This window comes from Chlorocebus sabaeus, chromosome 2 (genome assembly GCF_047675955.1).
Source record: "Chlorocebus sabaeus isolate Y175 chromosome 2, mChlSab1.0.hap1, whole genome shotgun sequence".
Taxonomy (NCBI): domain Eukaryota; kingdom Metazoa; phylum Chordata; class Mammalia; order Primates; family Cercopithecidae; genus Chlorocebus; species Chlorocebus sabaeus.
Genome location: NC_132905.1, coordinates 95,828,684 through 95,840,697, shown reverse-complemented (window position 1 = coordinate 95,840,697; position 12,014 = coordinate 95,828,684). Strand labels below are relative to the sequence as shown.

At 51.4% G+C, this 12,014-nt stretch overlaps 1 protein-coding gene across 5 annotated transcripts in view; it reads left to right on the top strand.

Annotated features, from left to right (window-relative positions):
* Window positions 1-12,014, top strand: part of PRDM15 (PR/SET domain 15) — a 74,980-nt gene that overhangs the window by 21,361 nt on the left and 41,605 nt on the right. For all 5 annotated transcript variants that reach the window (XM_007968809.3, XM_007968819.3, XM_037984846.2 and 2 more), the window contains exons 4-6: window positions 1,300-1,453; window positions 3,518-3,770; window positions 11,522-11,623. In XM_007968809.3, coding sequence (XP_007967000.3) covers window positions 1,300-1,453; window positions 3,518-3,770; window positions 11,522-11,623 — 509 coding nt within the window. The remainder of the gene's footprint in view (window positions 1-1,299; window positions 1,454-3,517; window positions 3,771-11,521; window positions 11,624-12,014) is intronic.

Below are 12,014 nucleotides of genomic sequence, written 5' to 3'. Positions count from 1 at the left end.
GAGCCTCCCCACTGCCTCACAACACCGTTCATTTGTTTTCTTCTTCGTGTGATTCAAAACAAAGAGATTAATGTTTCAGCCTAAAGTAGAGAGCGGATTAACCTCCCTCTTCCCATCAACCCCCCTCTTCCCCAGAACCCTCAGGGGCTGCCTGTTGCCCATGAAAATTCAGCTGAAACCCTTGGTCCTGCAGTTGGACCCTCTGGGCTGGCTCCTCGTCTCAGTGGCCTCCTGCCCACCCTGAGAGGTCTGTGCTCTGGGGACCCCATGTCTGCCTCTGTCGGAGGGACCTGTGCTCTGGGGACCCCATGTCCACCTCTGTCGGAGGGGTCTGTGCTCTGGGGACCCCACGTCTGCCTCTGTCTGAGGGGCCTGTGTGCTGGATACCCCATGTCCGCCTCTGTTCTGGACGTGTCATGGGCTCGTCCTGGCTCCTATGCCTTCCTCCCCACACCCTGTCCTTGACATTCTTCTACTTCAGTTAAAGAGATCACATCCTCAGTGAAACTGGCCCGCTCCACTTGGCTGGAAACCCTTTCTCTTTGGGACGCCCATGGCCCTTGTGTCTCTCTCGGGTGCTGTTCCTACGGCTCCTCAGCAGCGAGTTCCCTGTGATCCCCCCTCCATCGCTGGTCCCCACGCCAGTCTGACCCTTTCCTGTCCCATAGCAGCCCCACCAGAGATGCACCTGTTGTCGCTGTCTTTCCCACGGGGAGTGAAATCCATCCTTCAGTAAACAGCCCTGCCATGGTGTGGAAGGCCTTGTGGTCGGCCTCGTGTAGCTAAGGCCACAAGATTACGGCTAGATTGCCACAGCCCGAGGGCATCATCACAATCTCAGCCTGTCTTCATTCAGCACCTATTAGGAAGGCTTCTGTTTTCTTTTTCTTTGAGACAGGGTCCTGTGCTGTCATAGTGCAGTGGCACAATCTCGGCTCCCTGCAGTCTTGAACTCCCGGGTTCAAGCCATCCTGCCTCAGCCTCCTAAGTAGCTGGGACTACAGGCACACGCCACCATGCCCAGCTAATTTTTTGTATTTTTTGTAGAGACAGTGTTTCACCATGTTGCCCAGGCTGGTCTCAAACTCCTGGGCCCATTCAGTCTTCCCACCTCGGCCTTCCAAAGTGCGTGCTGGGATTACAGGTGTGAGCCACCAGGAGGCTTCTATTTTATCACCTGGAGAATTTTATTTCAGAAGACCCCTGGCGGTCAGTGAGGGCGAGCTTTTAGGTTATCTTAACGAGTCGGTCCCCAGGTGTGCATGCTCTCTGTTGAGTCTTGTTTTATTCCATTTCCAGGTCATCCCTTCCTCCCAACTTGGAGATCAGACGACTGGAAGACGGAGCCGAGGGGGTGTTTGCCGTCACTCAGCTCGTCAAGCGGACACAGTTCGGTCCCTTTGAGTCCAGGAGGGTTGCCAAATGGGAAAAGGAGTCCGCGTTTCCCCTGAAGGTAAAGGCTGTTGCCAAACAGGAGCTCAGGAACTGGGTGTTTTTCTGGCTTTCCTATGTGGGAATGGGGAGCGAGAACCACTGAGTTTCCATGATTCGTCAATTCCTCAAAAATAGCTCTAAACATTGTAGGTCTGCTTAATTTCCAAGGAAACATTTCTTTTTACATTGCGAGAGCATCAATATTAAGTTGGTGTTTTGTAATTTTCAGTTTTGCAGAACATTAAAGAGTATATTTAAAACATACGCAGGAGAAACACCAAATGCGGACTCCAGCTGTCTTAAACGACCTCCGTTGCTGTTGCAGGCTTTACAAGGCAGTGTCTTGCAGGGGTCCATCACGCCAGTTCTTTTCACACCTGTGCAGAGCGTATGGCGGTTTGCAAAGCTCTTTCAAAGGGAAGGTGTTTGTTTAGGCAGTGATGAGACGTTGGGCAACAGTACGAAGTTTGGTAGCTCTAAAAAGCACATCAGACTGAGAGAAGACAGTGTGAAGACAGTGGTTCTCTACTTTGACGTGAACTCGAGAAAACTAAAATGTATGTATATCGCAAGGCAGGCTTTAGAATACGTAAAAAATGAGCCGTCTGGAAGGCCTACGAGGCCAGGCGAGGCGGGTTTTTGACTGTTCCCATGTCTGCCCTCAGGGGTACGATAGTACCCCCAGCCAGCCAGGCTTCAGAAATATCTGTGAAATAAACAAATGAGGAATGGGTTGTTAGTTAGCAAACTTTTCTTATTCGAGACCCTTGAAAGGGATCCGCTTGTTTTAGGAGGCAGATGAAGTGGACAAGCTTGGGTTTTTGGAAGCCCTTTGAAAACTTGAGCTTATAAGGCAGATTGCAGCAAAAAGGGGAAAAAAGGAAAGGCACTTGAGTTGTTTACAAAAAGAGAAAGAAAGGAAGGGAGGGGAGGGAGGGAAGGAAGTGAAGGAAGGAAGGAAGGGAGGGAAGGAAGTAAAGGAAAGAAGGAAAGAAAAGGCTGTTTTAAGTTGAAGAAATATGTAACAATACCCAGTACAGCCTCTGAAAGGCCGTTGGCTACCTGCCTGTCCTTTGCAGCACCCGTCCAGTCAATGTATGCAGTTGGTGTGGGTGCACGGTTGGGGGTGAGGCCCCTTTAATAAAAGAAGCCTTTTGTGCCCATGTTGGTGGTCTTTCAGCTACGCGATTTTGCAGGTCATTGCCTGGTAGCGGGTTGTTCTCAGTGCATGCGCCAGCGTTCAGCTGGACTGTGCCCACCAGAGGGATGGTGCTACCAGGTGGGAGCATGCCTTCCTCAGCAACTGGTGGTCATTAGGTACCTGGTGGTCCCCCACCCCCACCTCTCACTTCCAAGGGCTCCGTCCTCAGGCCTCTCTAGGAAAAGCTCAGGAGAGGGGAGAGCTGTCTTCCTACAGGGAGGAAGAGCTCAGATCATGGCATCAGAAAATAAGGAACAAAACCCTCCTATAGTCGTGTGGTTGATTTGAACTTCAGAATATGTAAGTTTTTCTCCCTGCTTCCTGCCTGCATTTAATCCATAAAGCAACAGTGTTGTTTGATAGACAGGGAGGTAGCCAGCCGAGGAACCCAGCATCCTGTGGTGGAGCTGGGAGCAGAACGGTGTCCCACTTCCCACTGGGCCATCTGGAGAGCCTAGGTGTCCCTATGACACGGGAACTAGGAGTGGAGCTCAGATAGCCCAAAGCCGACCTGGACCAGGACTAGAACTTCAATATCCCCAGGCCCACTAGAACCTGATTTGAACTTGAGTTCCGCACCCGGGCCGTGAGTAACACTCAGGTATGCAGATGACACATAGACTGCTGTGTGACGTATGATGACACATAGGCTGTGTCTGCTGCTTCCTTTTGCCTGTGACTAACTTGACCCATCCAAACCACATGGTCTACCTGTGACCCTCCTCACCATTGTAAACACCTCAGCGTCCCATACAGGAGCCCTTACGGCCTCTGAGGTGGCAGTGTCTAGATGGGTTCCTCAGCACCCGCCCCCGACACGCTGACACGCAGATGGGTAATCAGCCATTTTCCCGGCTTCTCCGCGGGCTGACTCACCCTCAGGTGTTCCAGAAGGACGGGCACCCCGTGTGCTTTGACACCTCCAACGAGGATGACTGCAACTGGATGATGCTGGTGCGGCCAGCGGCGGAGGCTGAGCACCAGAACCTGACGGCCTACCAGCACGGCAGCGACGTGTACTTCACCACCTCCAGAGACATCCCCCCGGGCACGGAGCTGCGCGTGTGGTACGCGGCCTTCTATGCCAAGAAGATGGACAAGCCCATGCTGAAGCAGGCCGGCTCTGGTGCCCATGGTATGTGGCGGCCCCCGATCCAGAGCCCACCTTCCCTCATGCCTCGCCGGAGGGGTTATGGCCCCTTGGCTCTGTGCTGACCCCACACTGATGAGATGGGTTGTGCTGGGCCAGCTGCTGGGATGCGGAGATTGGAGGGGTGGAGAGTCGGGTCCATCTTTCTGCTTGTCAAACATCCTTGGTCAGTTTGGGCACGTGGATGTAACACAAGCTAACACAGTGAGGCAGTGTTTAACAACAGAGATACGTTCTCAGAAATGTATCCTGGGGCGATGGCATTGTCTTTGGCGCGTTGTAGAGCGCACTCTCGCGCACCTTGATGGCATGGCCTACTAGACACCCAGGCTGTGCCGTGTAACCTGTTGTCCTAGCTACCAGCCTGTCCAACATGTGACTGTACTGCATGCTGTGGGCAACTGTGGTGCATGGTAAGCATTTGTTTATGTAAACATAGACAAGGTAATAGAGGAAAAATACTGTATTAGAATCTCATGGGACCACTGTCATTGACTGAAACCGTGTTACGTGGTGCATGACTGCTTAACTCTGCCCTTGGGGCTACATCCAGTGACTCATCCTCCTAATCCTATGAGGCTGGGGTACTAGCCCTGTCTTTAGGCAGAGGAAATAGCACAGAGAGGTTTAGGAACTGACCCCAGGTCACAGTGGAGTAGATGAAGAAACCAGGATTGGTCCCTGGCACCTGGCTCCAGTGTTACTGTTCACCGTGCAATGGCCGCCTCCCGGAGTTGGGGGGAGTGTCTGTGTGTGTGTGCGCGTGCGCACGCATGTGCATACCTGTGTGTGTGTGTGTGCGCGCGTGTGCACGCCTGTGCGTACCTGTGTGTGTGTGCGCGTGCGTGTGCACGCCTGTGCATACCTGTGTGTGTGTGTGTGCGCGCGTGTGCACGCCTGTGCGTACCTGTGTGTGTGTGTGCGCGCGTGCGCACGCCTGTGCGTACCTGTGTGTGTATGTGTGTGTGTGCGTGCGCACGCCTGTGTGTACCTGTGTGTGTGCGCGCGCATGCGCGCGCCTGTGTGTACCTGTGTGTGTGTGCGCGCGCGCGCCTGTGCGTACCTGTGTGTGTGCGTGCGCGCGCGCCTGTGCGTACCTGTGTGTGTGTGCGCTCGCCTGTGTGTACCTGTGTGTGTGTGTGTGCGCGCGCCTGTGCATACCTGTGTGTGTGTGTGTGTGCGCGCGCCTGTGCATACCTGTGTGTGTGTGTGTGCGCGCGCGCCTGTGCGTACCTGTGTGTGTGTGTGTGTGTGCGTGCGCGCGCCTGTGCGTACCTGTGTGTGTGTGCCTGCATGTTCAAAGAAAGCCCTAGTGAAGGTTATGGGTGTGATCTGCCCATATCTAGCATTCCTGCTGGAAAAGCAGATCACGGTGCCTGTCTTGCTAAGCTGGGGTCAGGGCATCACTTTGCCCATCAAGCAGGGCTGTTGAACTTTAAATCTTTCTCATCCCTGTTGCGGGTGTTTTGACAGAGATCCTCCTCATGAAACCTGAAGAAACTCTATGAAATTCCTTTCGACCTGCAAAACAGCAATTTCATACGGCTGAAGCTGACACTACCCAGGGGAGCAAATGTTATTTATTGTTGGCATGAAGATTATTTGCTCAAGGGGGAGAAATAGATATTGACTCGCCTGACCCCCCCCCCAAACCAAATGACCTGATTCTCATATGAGCATTGTTTCCTTGTTTTATAAATGCAGTGTAATCCAAAATATTAGTAGCTCAGTAGCGTAAGATTCTTAACATATTTGGAAGGTTCTGGTCTGTCCTGTTTGTCAGTATGTTTGAGGCTTTGTAAAATGCCCCTGGTTGTCCCTAATCCCAGGTCTGCGACAGGCTGTGTGGGAGTGTCCCAGCGCTGTGCTGCCCTCGTAAAACACCAGCAACCCAGTGGCTTCACGTCAGAAATGTGCCTCTCACAGTGCTGGAGGCCAGACGTCCATGGTTAGGGTGTCAGCAGGGCTGGTTCCTTCTGGGCACCCTGAGGGAGAATCTGTCCCGGGACTCTCTGGTGGTGGCCGGCACAGCGGCCTTTTGCGTCTCTTGGCTTGTGGCTGTGTCACTCCAGTCTCTGCCTGTCTTCTCCCCCATGTCTCTGTGTCCTCTCTTCATAAGGCCACCTGTCAGTGGATTCAGGCCTCCCCAGTCCATTACATCCTTACCTTGATGGCATCTGCACAGATCCTCTCTCAGAGGTGGTAGGTGGATGTGAATTTTGGGGAGCCACTATTGAACCCACTATGGGCCATGTGAGCACTGGGTGGAGAGGGGCCGCTGGGGATGCTGCCAGGGAGTGTCGGCAAGGAGCCAGGTGGGGCGGCTCCTTCTAGGGCCTGCAGTGGTGGCAGCGTCCTCTTCGGCCAGGTTGGTAAAGTGAGCTGAGTGTACTGGGGACTTCGCACCCTTCACAGAGAAAGACTGTGGCTTTGTGGGGAGTTCTTTAAGAATGAAAAGGACAAAAAGAACTTGCTCTTTACCCAGCTGCTCCTAGCCCCACCCTCGTGGCTTTGCCAAAACCAGGTACCTGGCCTGGCCTGGCCCCGCACAAGAGAGGCCCCCGTGGTGGAGCCTGCTGGGTCAGGGGCCATTTCTAAGTCCTGCGAGGCTGGGCTCTCTGAGCAGACCCAAACCTGGACTGCTTGTGTCTGGAATTCCTGAAGGCCTAGGCAGCTGGCAGCATGTGTGCCCATGGCCAGCCCAGACTGCAGCCATGCTGGGGTTTGGGTTCTGAGATGCTGTCCTTGGCCATTTACCCGCTTGTCAGCTTATATCCTGGGGGATGCCCTCACCACTCTCGCGGCTAAGGTCAAAGCAAAAGTTGCCACCCCTTATTGGAGCTATAGGTGTTTTGTATTCATTTTACCTGCTGGAGACCCTTCAATCTGGAGCTGAGTTTGAAACAATAGATTTAAATGAAGTCAGCCTGGGACTGTGGCGTTCAACAGAGTCGCCTCCTGATTCCAGAGTTCCTAGGGTAATTCCGATTCCTCCCTAAAACCTCTCAGAACGAAAGGACACTTGCCATAATTCGACCAGGACAGTCTGCGTAAATGGGAGCGTACGGTCACTTAAGCATAGCTTAAACCTCAACAAGGTTTATCATTGGGGAAATAAATAAACAACTCAGTTACTCTTAGATTTCAGAAATGCTTTTTAGAATGGTCGCTTGTGTTTGGGGACAAATGGCAAGCAGTTATTTCTGGAGAGGTAGTGAACATCACGATTCCTGTCCACTCACTGGTCAGTTAGGTTCCTCCTTCCCTTCCCTTCCCGAGAGAGCCCCCCGTTGAGCTCTGGCTTGGCCCTTGAAGTGCCGCCGGCTGCCCTGTGGGCTTTCCTTGGGGTCCACCTGCTGATTGTTCAAACAGCAACCCAGCAGCTGCGTCAACGCCCCCCCTACATACACACACACTGTCTCTCATCCTCTGCCACCTACCTGGCTCCTTGCCCTGGGCCCCTCCTCCCTGAGCCGCCAGGAGTCCCTCTCCAGGCACAGTCGTGCTTCTAGAGCCCTGCTTGCCCAATGCACCCAGGGTCCGCCAGAGCCTGAGTGTGTGTTGAGCACCTCACGCAGCTGAAGCTATGCACTGGACCCCAATGCTACCCACTTCTCAGAAATGAGTATCTCATTAGATAACAAGACCTTCGAAGAGAGGCTAGAAACATCTAGAAAGCTGGCCACTTGCCCAGTTCTCACTGTTTAGACTGGACACGTGAAGGCCTGGAGTTCTAGGGTAACTGTGTAATTCCACTCCTGCTCAGCGACGCGGCCTCTGGGGTGGACACTCCCAGAGAGAATGGTCCTACGTGGTGGGAGGAAAGGAGGCTTTTGGTGGCATTGTTGCACCTCTGGCCCAGTGGGCATAGGCAGAGTGATATGAGTGGCCTCCAGGGCCATTGGTGTGCTCCTAGAACCGTACTGGCGGCCGACGAACCCAGGAACCGTCTTCCTGTAAATTACTTATTGTGGTGGCCGAGTCTTTCTTGGTGAGCGTGAGAGCTCCTAAGACTCATTGACTTAATTCTGTCTCTTTCATTTGCTCCAAACATGCATCTTTGTATAGAAATCAGTCAGTTTTGCAGATCAGCAGAGCTGTCTTCTAAATACAGAGAAAAGTTTGGTTTTGTACTAAAGGAGCAGTAACACATCCCTTTAAAAGTTACTTATTTTATTCTGGTAGTGGATTTACTTTTCTAGTTCCTTTTCTTTTTTGTTGTTGTTTTTTGAGATAGGGTCTGGCACTCTCGCCCAGGCTGGAGTGCAGTGGCATGATCGTGGCTCACTGCAGCCACCCTCCTGGGCTCAAGTGATCCTCCCATCTCAGCCTCCCTAGTAGCTGGGCCACAGGGATGTGCCACCACACCCAGCTAATTTTTTTAATTTTTATTTTTAGTAGAGATGGGTCTCACTGTGTTGCCTAGGCTGGTCTTGAACTCCTGGATTCAGGCAATCCTCCCACCTTCCAAAGTGCTGGGATTCCAGGCGTGAACCACTGTGCCTGGCCTTATCTTTTTTTGAGCTCACATTAAGATTGATTTTCTCTCTTTACAAGAACCTGAACCTGCTGATTGATGGAGGGGGCAGCCCAAGCAGCATCCTGGATCTTCATGGGAGAGAGCATGGGGCCCAGGAGGAGAGTGTGGTGGGGGCACCCTGCCAGTAGGGTGTCGTTATGAGGCATCCCATCCCCACCAGCTTCTACTCCCTTTTACACTTGCTCTGAGAAGCTGCTGCTTGAAGAATCCCACAAGATCATGGACAAATGGAAATCAGAGCCAGAGTCCCATTTCTCACTCACCTTCTGAAACACACCTGGGTTTCAAAGAGAGAAAATTTTCAAAATCACCTTTCTGATGAAAAAAGTAAAATACAAACACATTTTATAACATTGGGGAAACTGTTCAGTCACATATAGCATCACTGTTCTAACTCAACTGTTGTTGCCGTATGATTCGCATTTTCTAGTAATTTTTATTTTAATTTAATTTTATTTTTTTGAGACAGTCTTGCTCTGTCACCCAGGCTGGAATGTGGTGGCCCAATCTCAGCTCTCTGCAACCTCCACCTCCCAGTTCAAGCAATTCTCTTGCCTCAGTCTCCCCAGTAGCTGGGATTACAGGCATGTACCATCACGCCCAGCTAATTTTTCTATTTTTAGTAGAGAGGGGGTTTCACCACGTTGGCCAGGCTGGTGTTGAACTCCTGACCTGAAGTGATCCACCCGCCTCAGCCTCCCAAAGTGCTGGGATTACAGGCATGAGCCACCTCACTGGCCCCTGTATTTTAAAAACCAGCACTGATGACATATAGTTTACATACAGTAAGACTCAACGATTTTTAAGTGTACAGTTCAGAGCTTTTTTTTGAGACAGAGTCTGGGTCTGTCGCCCAGGCTGGAGTGCAGTGGTGTGATCTCGGCTCCCTGCAACATCTGCCTCCCGAGTTCAAACAATTCTTGTGCCTCAGCCTCCCAAGAAGCTGAAATTACAGGCGCATGCCACCACGCGTAGCTAATTTGTGCATTTTTTAGTAGAGACGAGGTTTTGCCATGTTGCCCAGCCTGGTCTTGAGCTCCTGGCCTCAAGTAATCCACCCACCTGGACCTCCCAAAGTGCTGGGGTTACAGGCGTGAGCCACTGTCCCTGACAGTTTAGAGACTTTTGAGTGTCTACAGTTGTCTGAACTCCACCACAGTTGACTTACAGACCTCGACTTCATCCCAGGAAGTTCTCTGGTGCTGCCCTGTAGTCAGCCCCGCCCACTGGAACGCCAGACTGTTTGCTGTGCTGTAGCTTTGCTGTTCCTTTTTTTTAAAAAAAAAAAACTGCATTTTTGCATAGCGGAGCTCTCGCTGCACCTCCCATCTTACTGCTTACTTTTCTTTGCGTGCACAGTCTGGCTCACCACATCTTAAGCCTTTTCCCTACTGGTACTATCTCTGGCATCATTTTAAAGCTGTATGGTGTTAGATTTTGTTGAGACACTTCTCTTTTGTTGGATATTTAAATGATTGGCAGTCAAGAATTGCCTTCTGTTAACTAATATTTTTTCTTAAGAATTCTTATCTTTTACAATTAATATTCAGAAAATCCTGAGTACTTCTCTTGATGAGTGGATAGTCATCATGACAAGTTTTTCTAGTCCTCTTTACTTAGCTGAGCACCAAGTTGAGGAGAACCCGCGCTTGTGGGGGTATGGAGGCTTATTGCCGGAGACAAGGGCCCACGTGGATTAGAAGAAATTCTCCTTATTCAGAAGTGGTGGCTTCCAGCTAACCTGGACCCTTGTCCTCTTTTTCTGAAACTTATATGTGAGTGTCTTTCTCTCTTTGGAACCTGTGTATGTTTGGGAAGGTGAGTGAGAAATGGGAATTTGGTTCTGATTTCCATTTGTCCTTGATATTTTGGGATTCATAAAGCAGTGGATTCTCAGAGAGCAAGCGTAAAAGGGAACAGAAGCTGGTGGGGACGGGATGTCCCGGAAAAGTGCCCTGCTGGCAGGGTTCCCCCCGCACACATACGCTCTTTCTGCTCTTTCTTTATTTTTAGTATGACAAAAAATTTCATGTTACATTTATACCTCTTTCTTCTTGTTATCTTATGAAAACTCAGAACATGCTCGCAAACGGTGATAGCAGTAATCTCTGTCTTTTCCTTTTATTCATTGCATCTTTAGTGCTGGTTTTGGATATGAAAAGATACATGTTTTTTTCTAGCGCTGAATGCATGTGCAGTTGTAGTTCTGGATTATTTTTCTAAAGACCCAGGAGTTTGTCTTTAGGAGTGGCCCCTAGAGTTTGCCATGGGTGATGAACTTCAATCCAGGCTGTATCATGATTGGAGTCAAAGTGATGGGCAGGGGTCCTGCCCTGGGCTGGCCCATAGAGCTGCCAGATGTGTAGAGAAACTGGCCTGGGCCAGATCGTGGCACACTCACTGAAAATGCCTCCCAGTTTAAGGTTGCACAAGAGCATCAGTGACTTTTTTGTTAAAAGGTGCCTGTAGTTCTCTTTATAGCCAGGTTTACACCACATGTCATGTACCCTCAGCCTAGCTCTCTCCCCCCAGATTCCTGTGTGGTGTGGGCTGAGGGATGGAGGTGCTTCCTGGGATAGTGGCCCCCTATCTCAGGTGTCTGTGTAAAATTAAGTTCAAATTTAGTAAAATTAAATGCTTAGTTCCTGGGACATGAGCCACATCTGGTTACTGGCTGCCTTGCTGGATACCAGCTATGGAGCATGTCAGTCATCCACAGAAAGTCTGCTGGACAGCGCTGGGCAGGAGCAGCAGCCCAGCCACACACGGGGGCGCCACTGGCTGGCTGTTTTGGGTTCCACTGTCTCTTATTCTATGAGCCAGTGAGAGCTAGAGGAATTACGCTTGGTTCTTTAGGATGCATTTTTCTCATGAAGTCACGTAAGGGACAAACCTGGTCCCTCTGGACTGGCTTCTTGGAGGAGTTCTCAGCTCTGTGACTGGTGACCCTGCAGCAGGCATGTCTCTGTGCTCAGTTGCCTCATCTGTGAAAAGGGGACAGTCACATGGCCGAATCAACCATGTGTGTAAAGCTCTGAAAATGGTGTCTGTCATGTGGAGTGACCACAGGCCTGTCAGCTGCTGTCACCACTGTCATCACCACCTCTCAGCACACACCCTTTCTCCGCTGGGCCGGGATTCGGGGAGACATGAGCTGCCTGGGGGTCACCTTCTTCTCCTCTCATGTCTTTTGAAGCTGCAGGCACCCCAGAAAACAGCGCCCCCGTGGAGTCGGAGCCCAGCCAGTGGGCGTGTAAAGTGTGTTCCGCCACCTTCCTGGAGCTGCAGCTCCTCAATGGTAAGGAGGACGTGTGGGGAGCCCCCATTGTAGAACTCATGTGTTGAGCTCCCTCTGACTTACGCTGTCACCTGTCTGCGGCTGTTGGGATGTCCCCAGCTTTGTCCTGTCTGCCCCACTGCCCCACAGTGTAGTCTCCAGAACCAAGGCTTTCTCAGGTTTTAAAGCTTCTGGGCAGTCCCGCTTCCCACCCCCAACCCCCGCAGGCCTCACTCCTCCTGGTTGTGGAAGTTGCATTTCAGCTGGGCGCCTTGACTCTGGCGCTGGCAGGGGCCAGGAGCCAGCCATGGCATCTGTTGGGCCATCTTGCCTATGTTGTCTCCACTTGACAGCCCCTTCCACTGTTTCTTTATCTGCCAGACATTTTTTTCTTTTTTTTGAGACAAGGTCT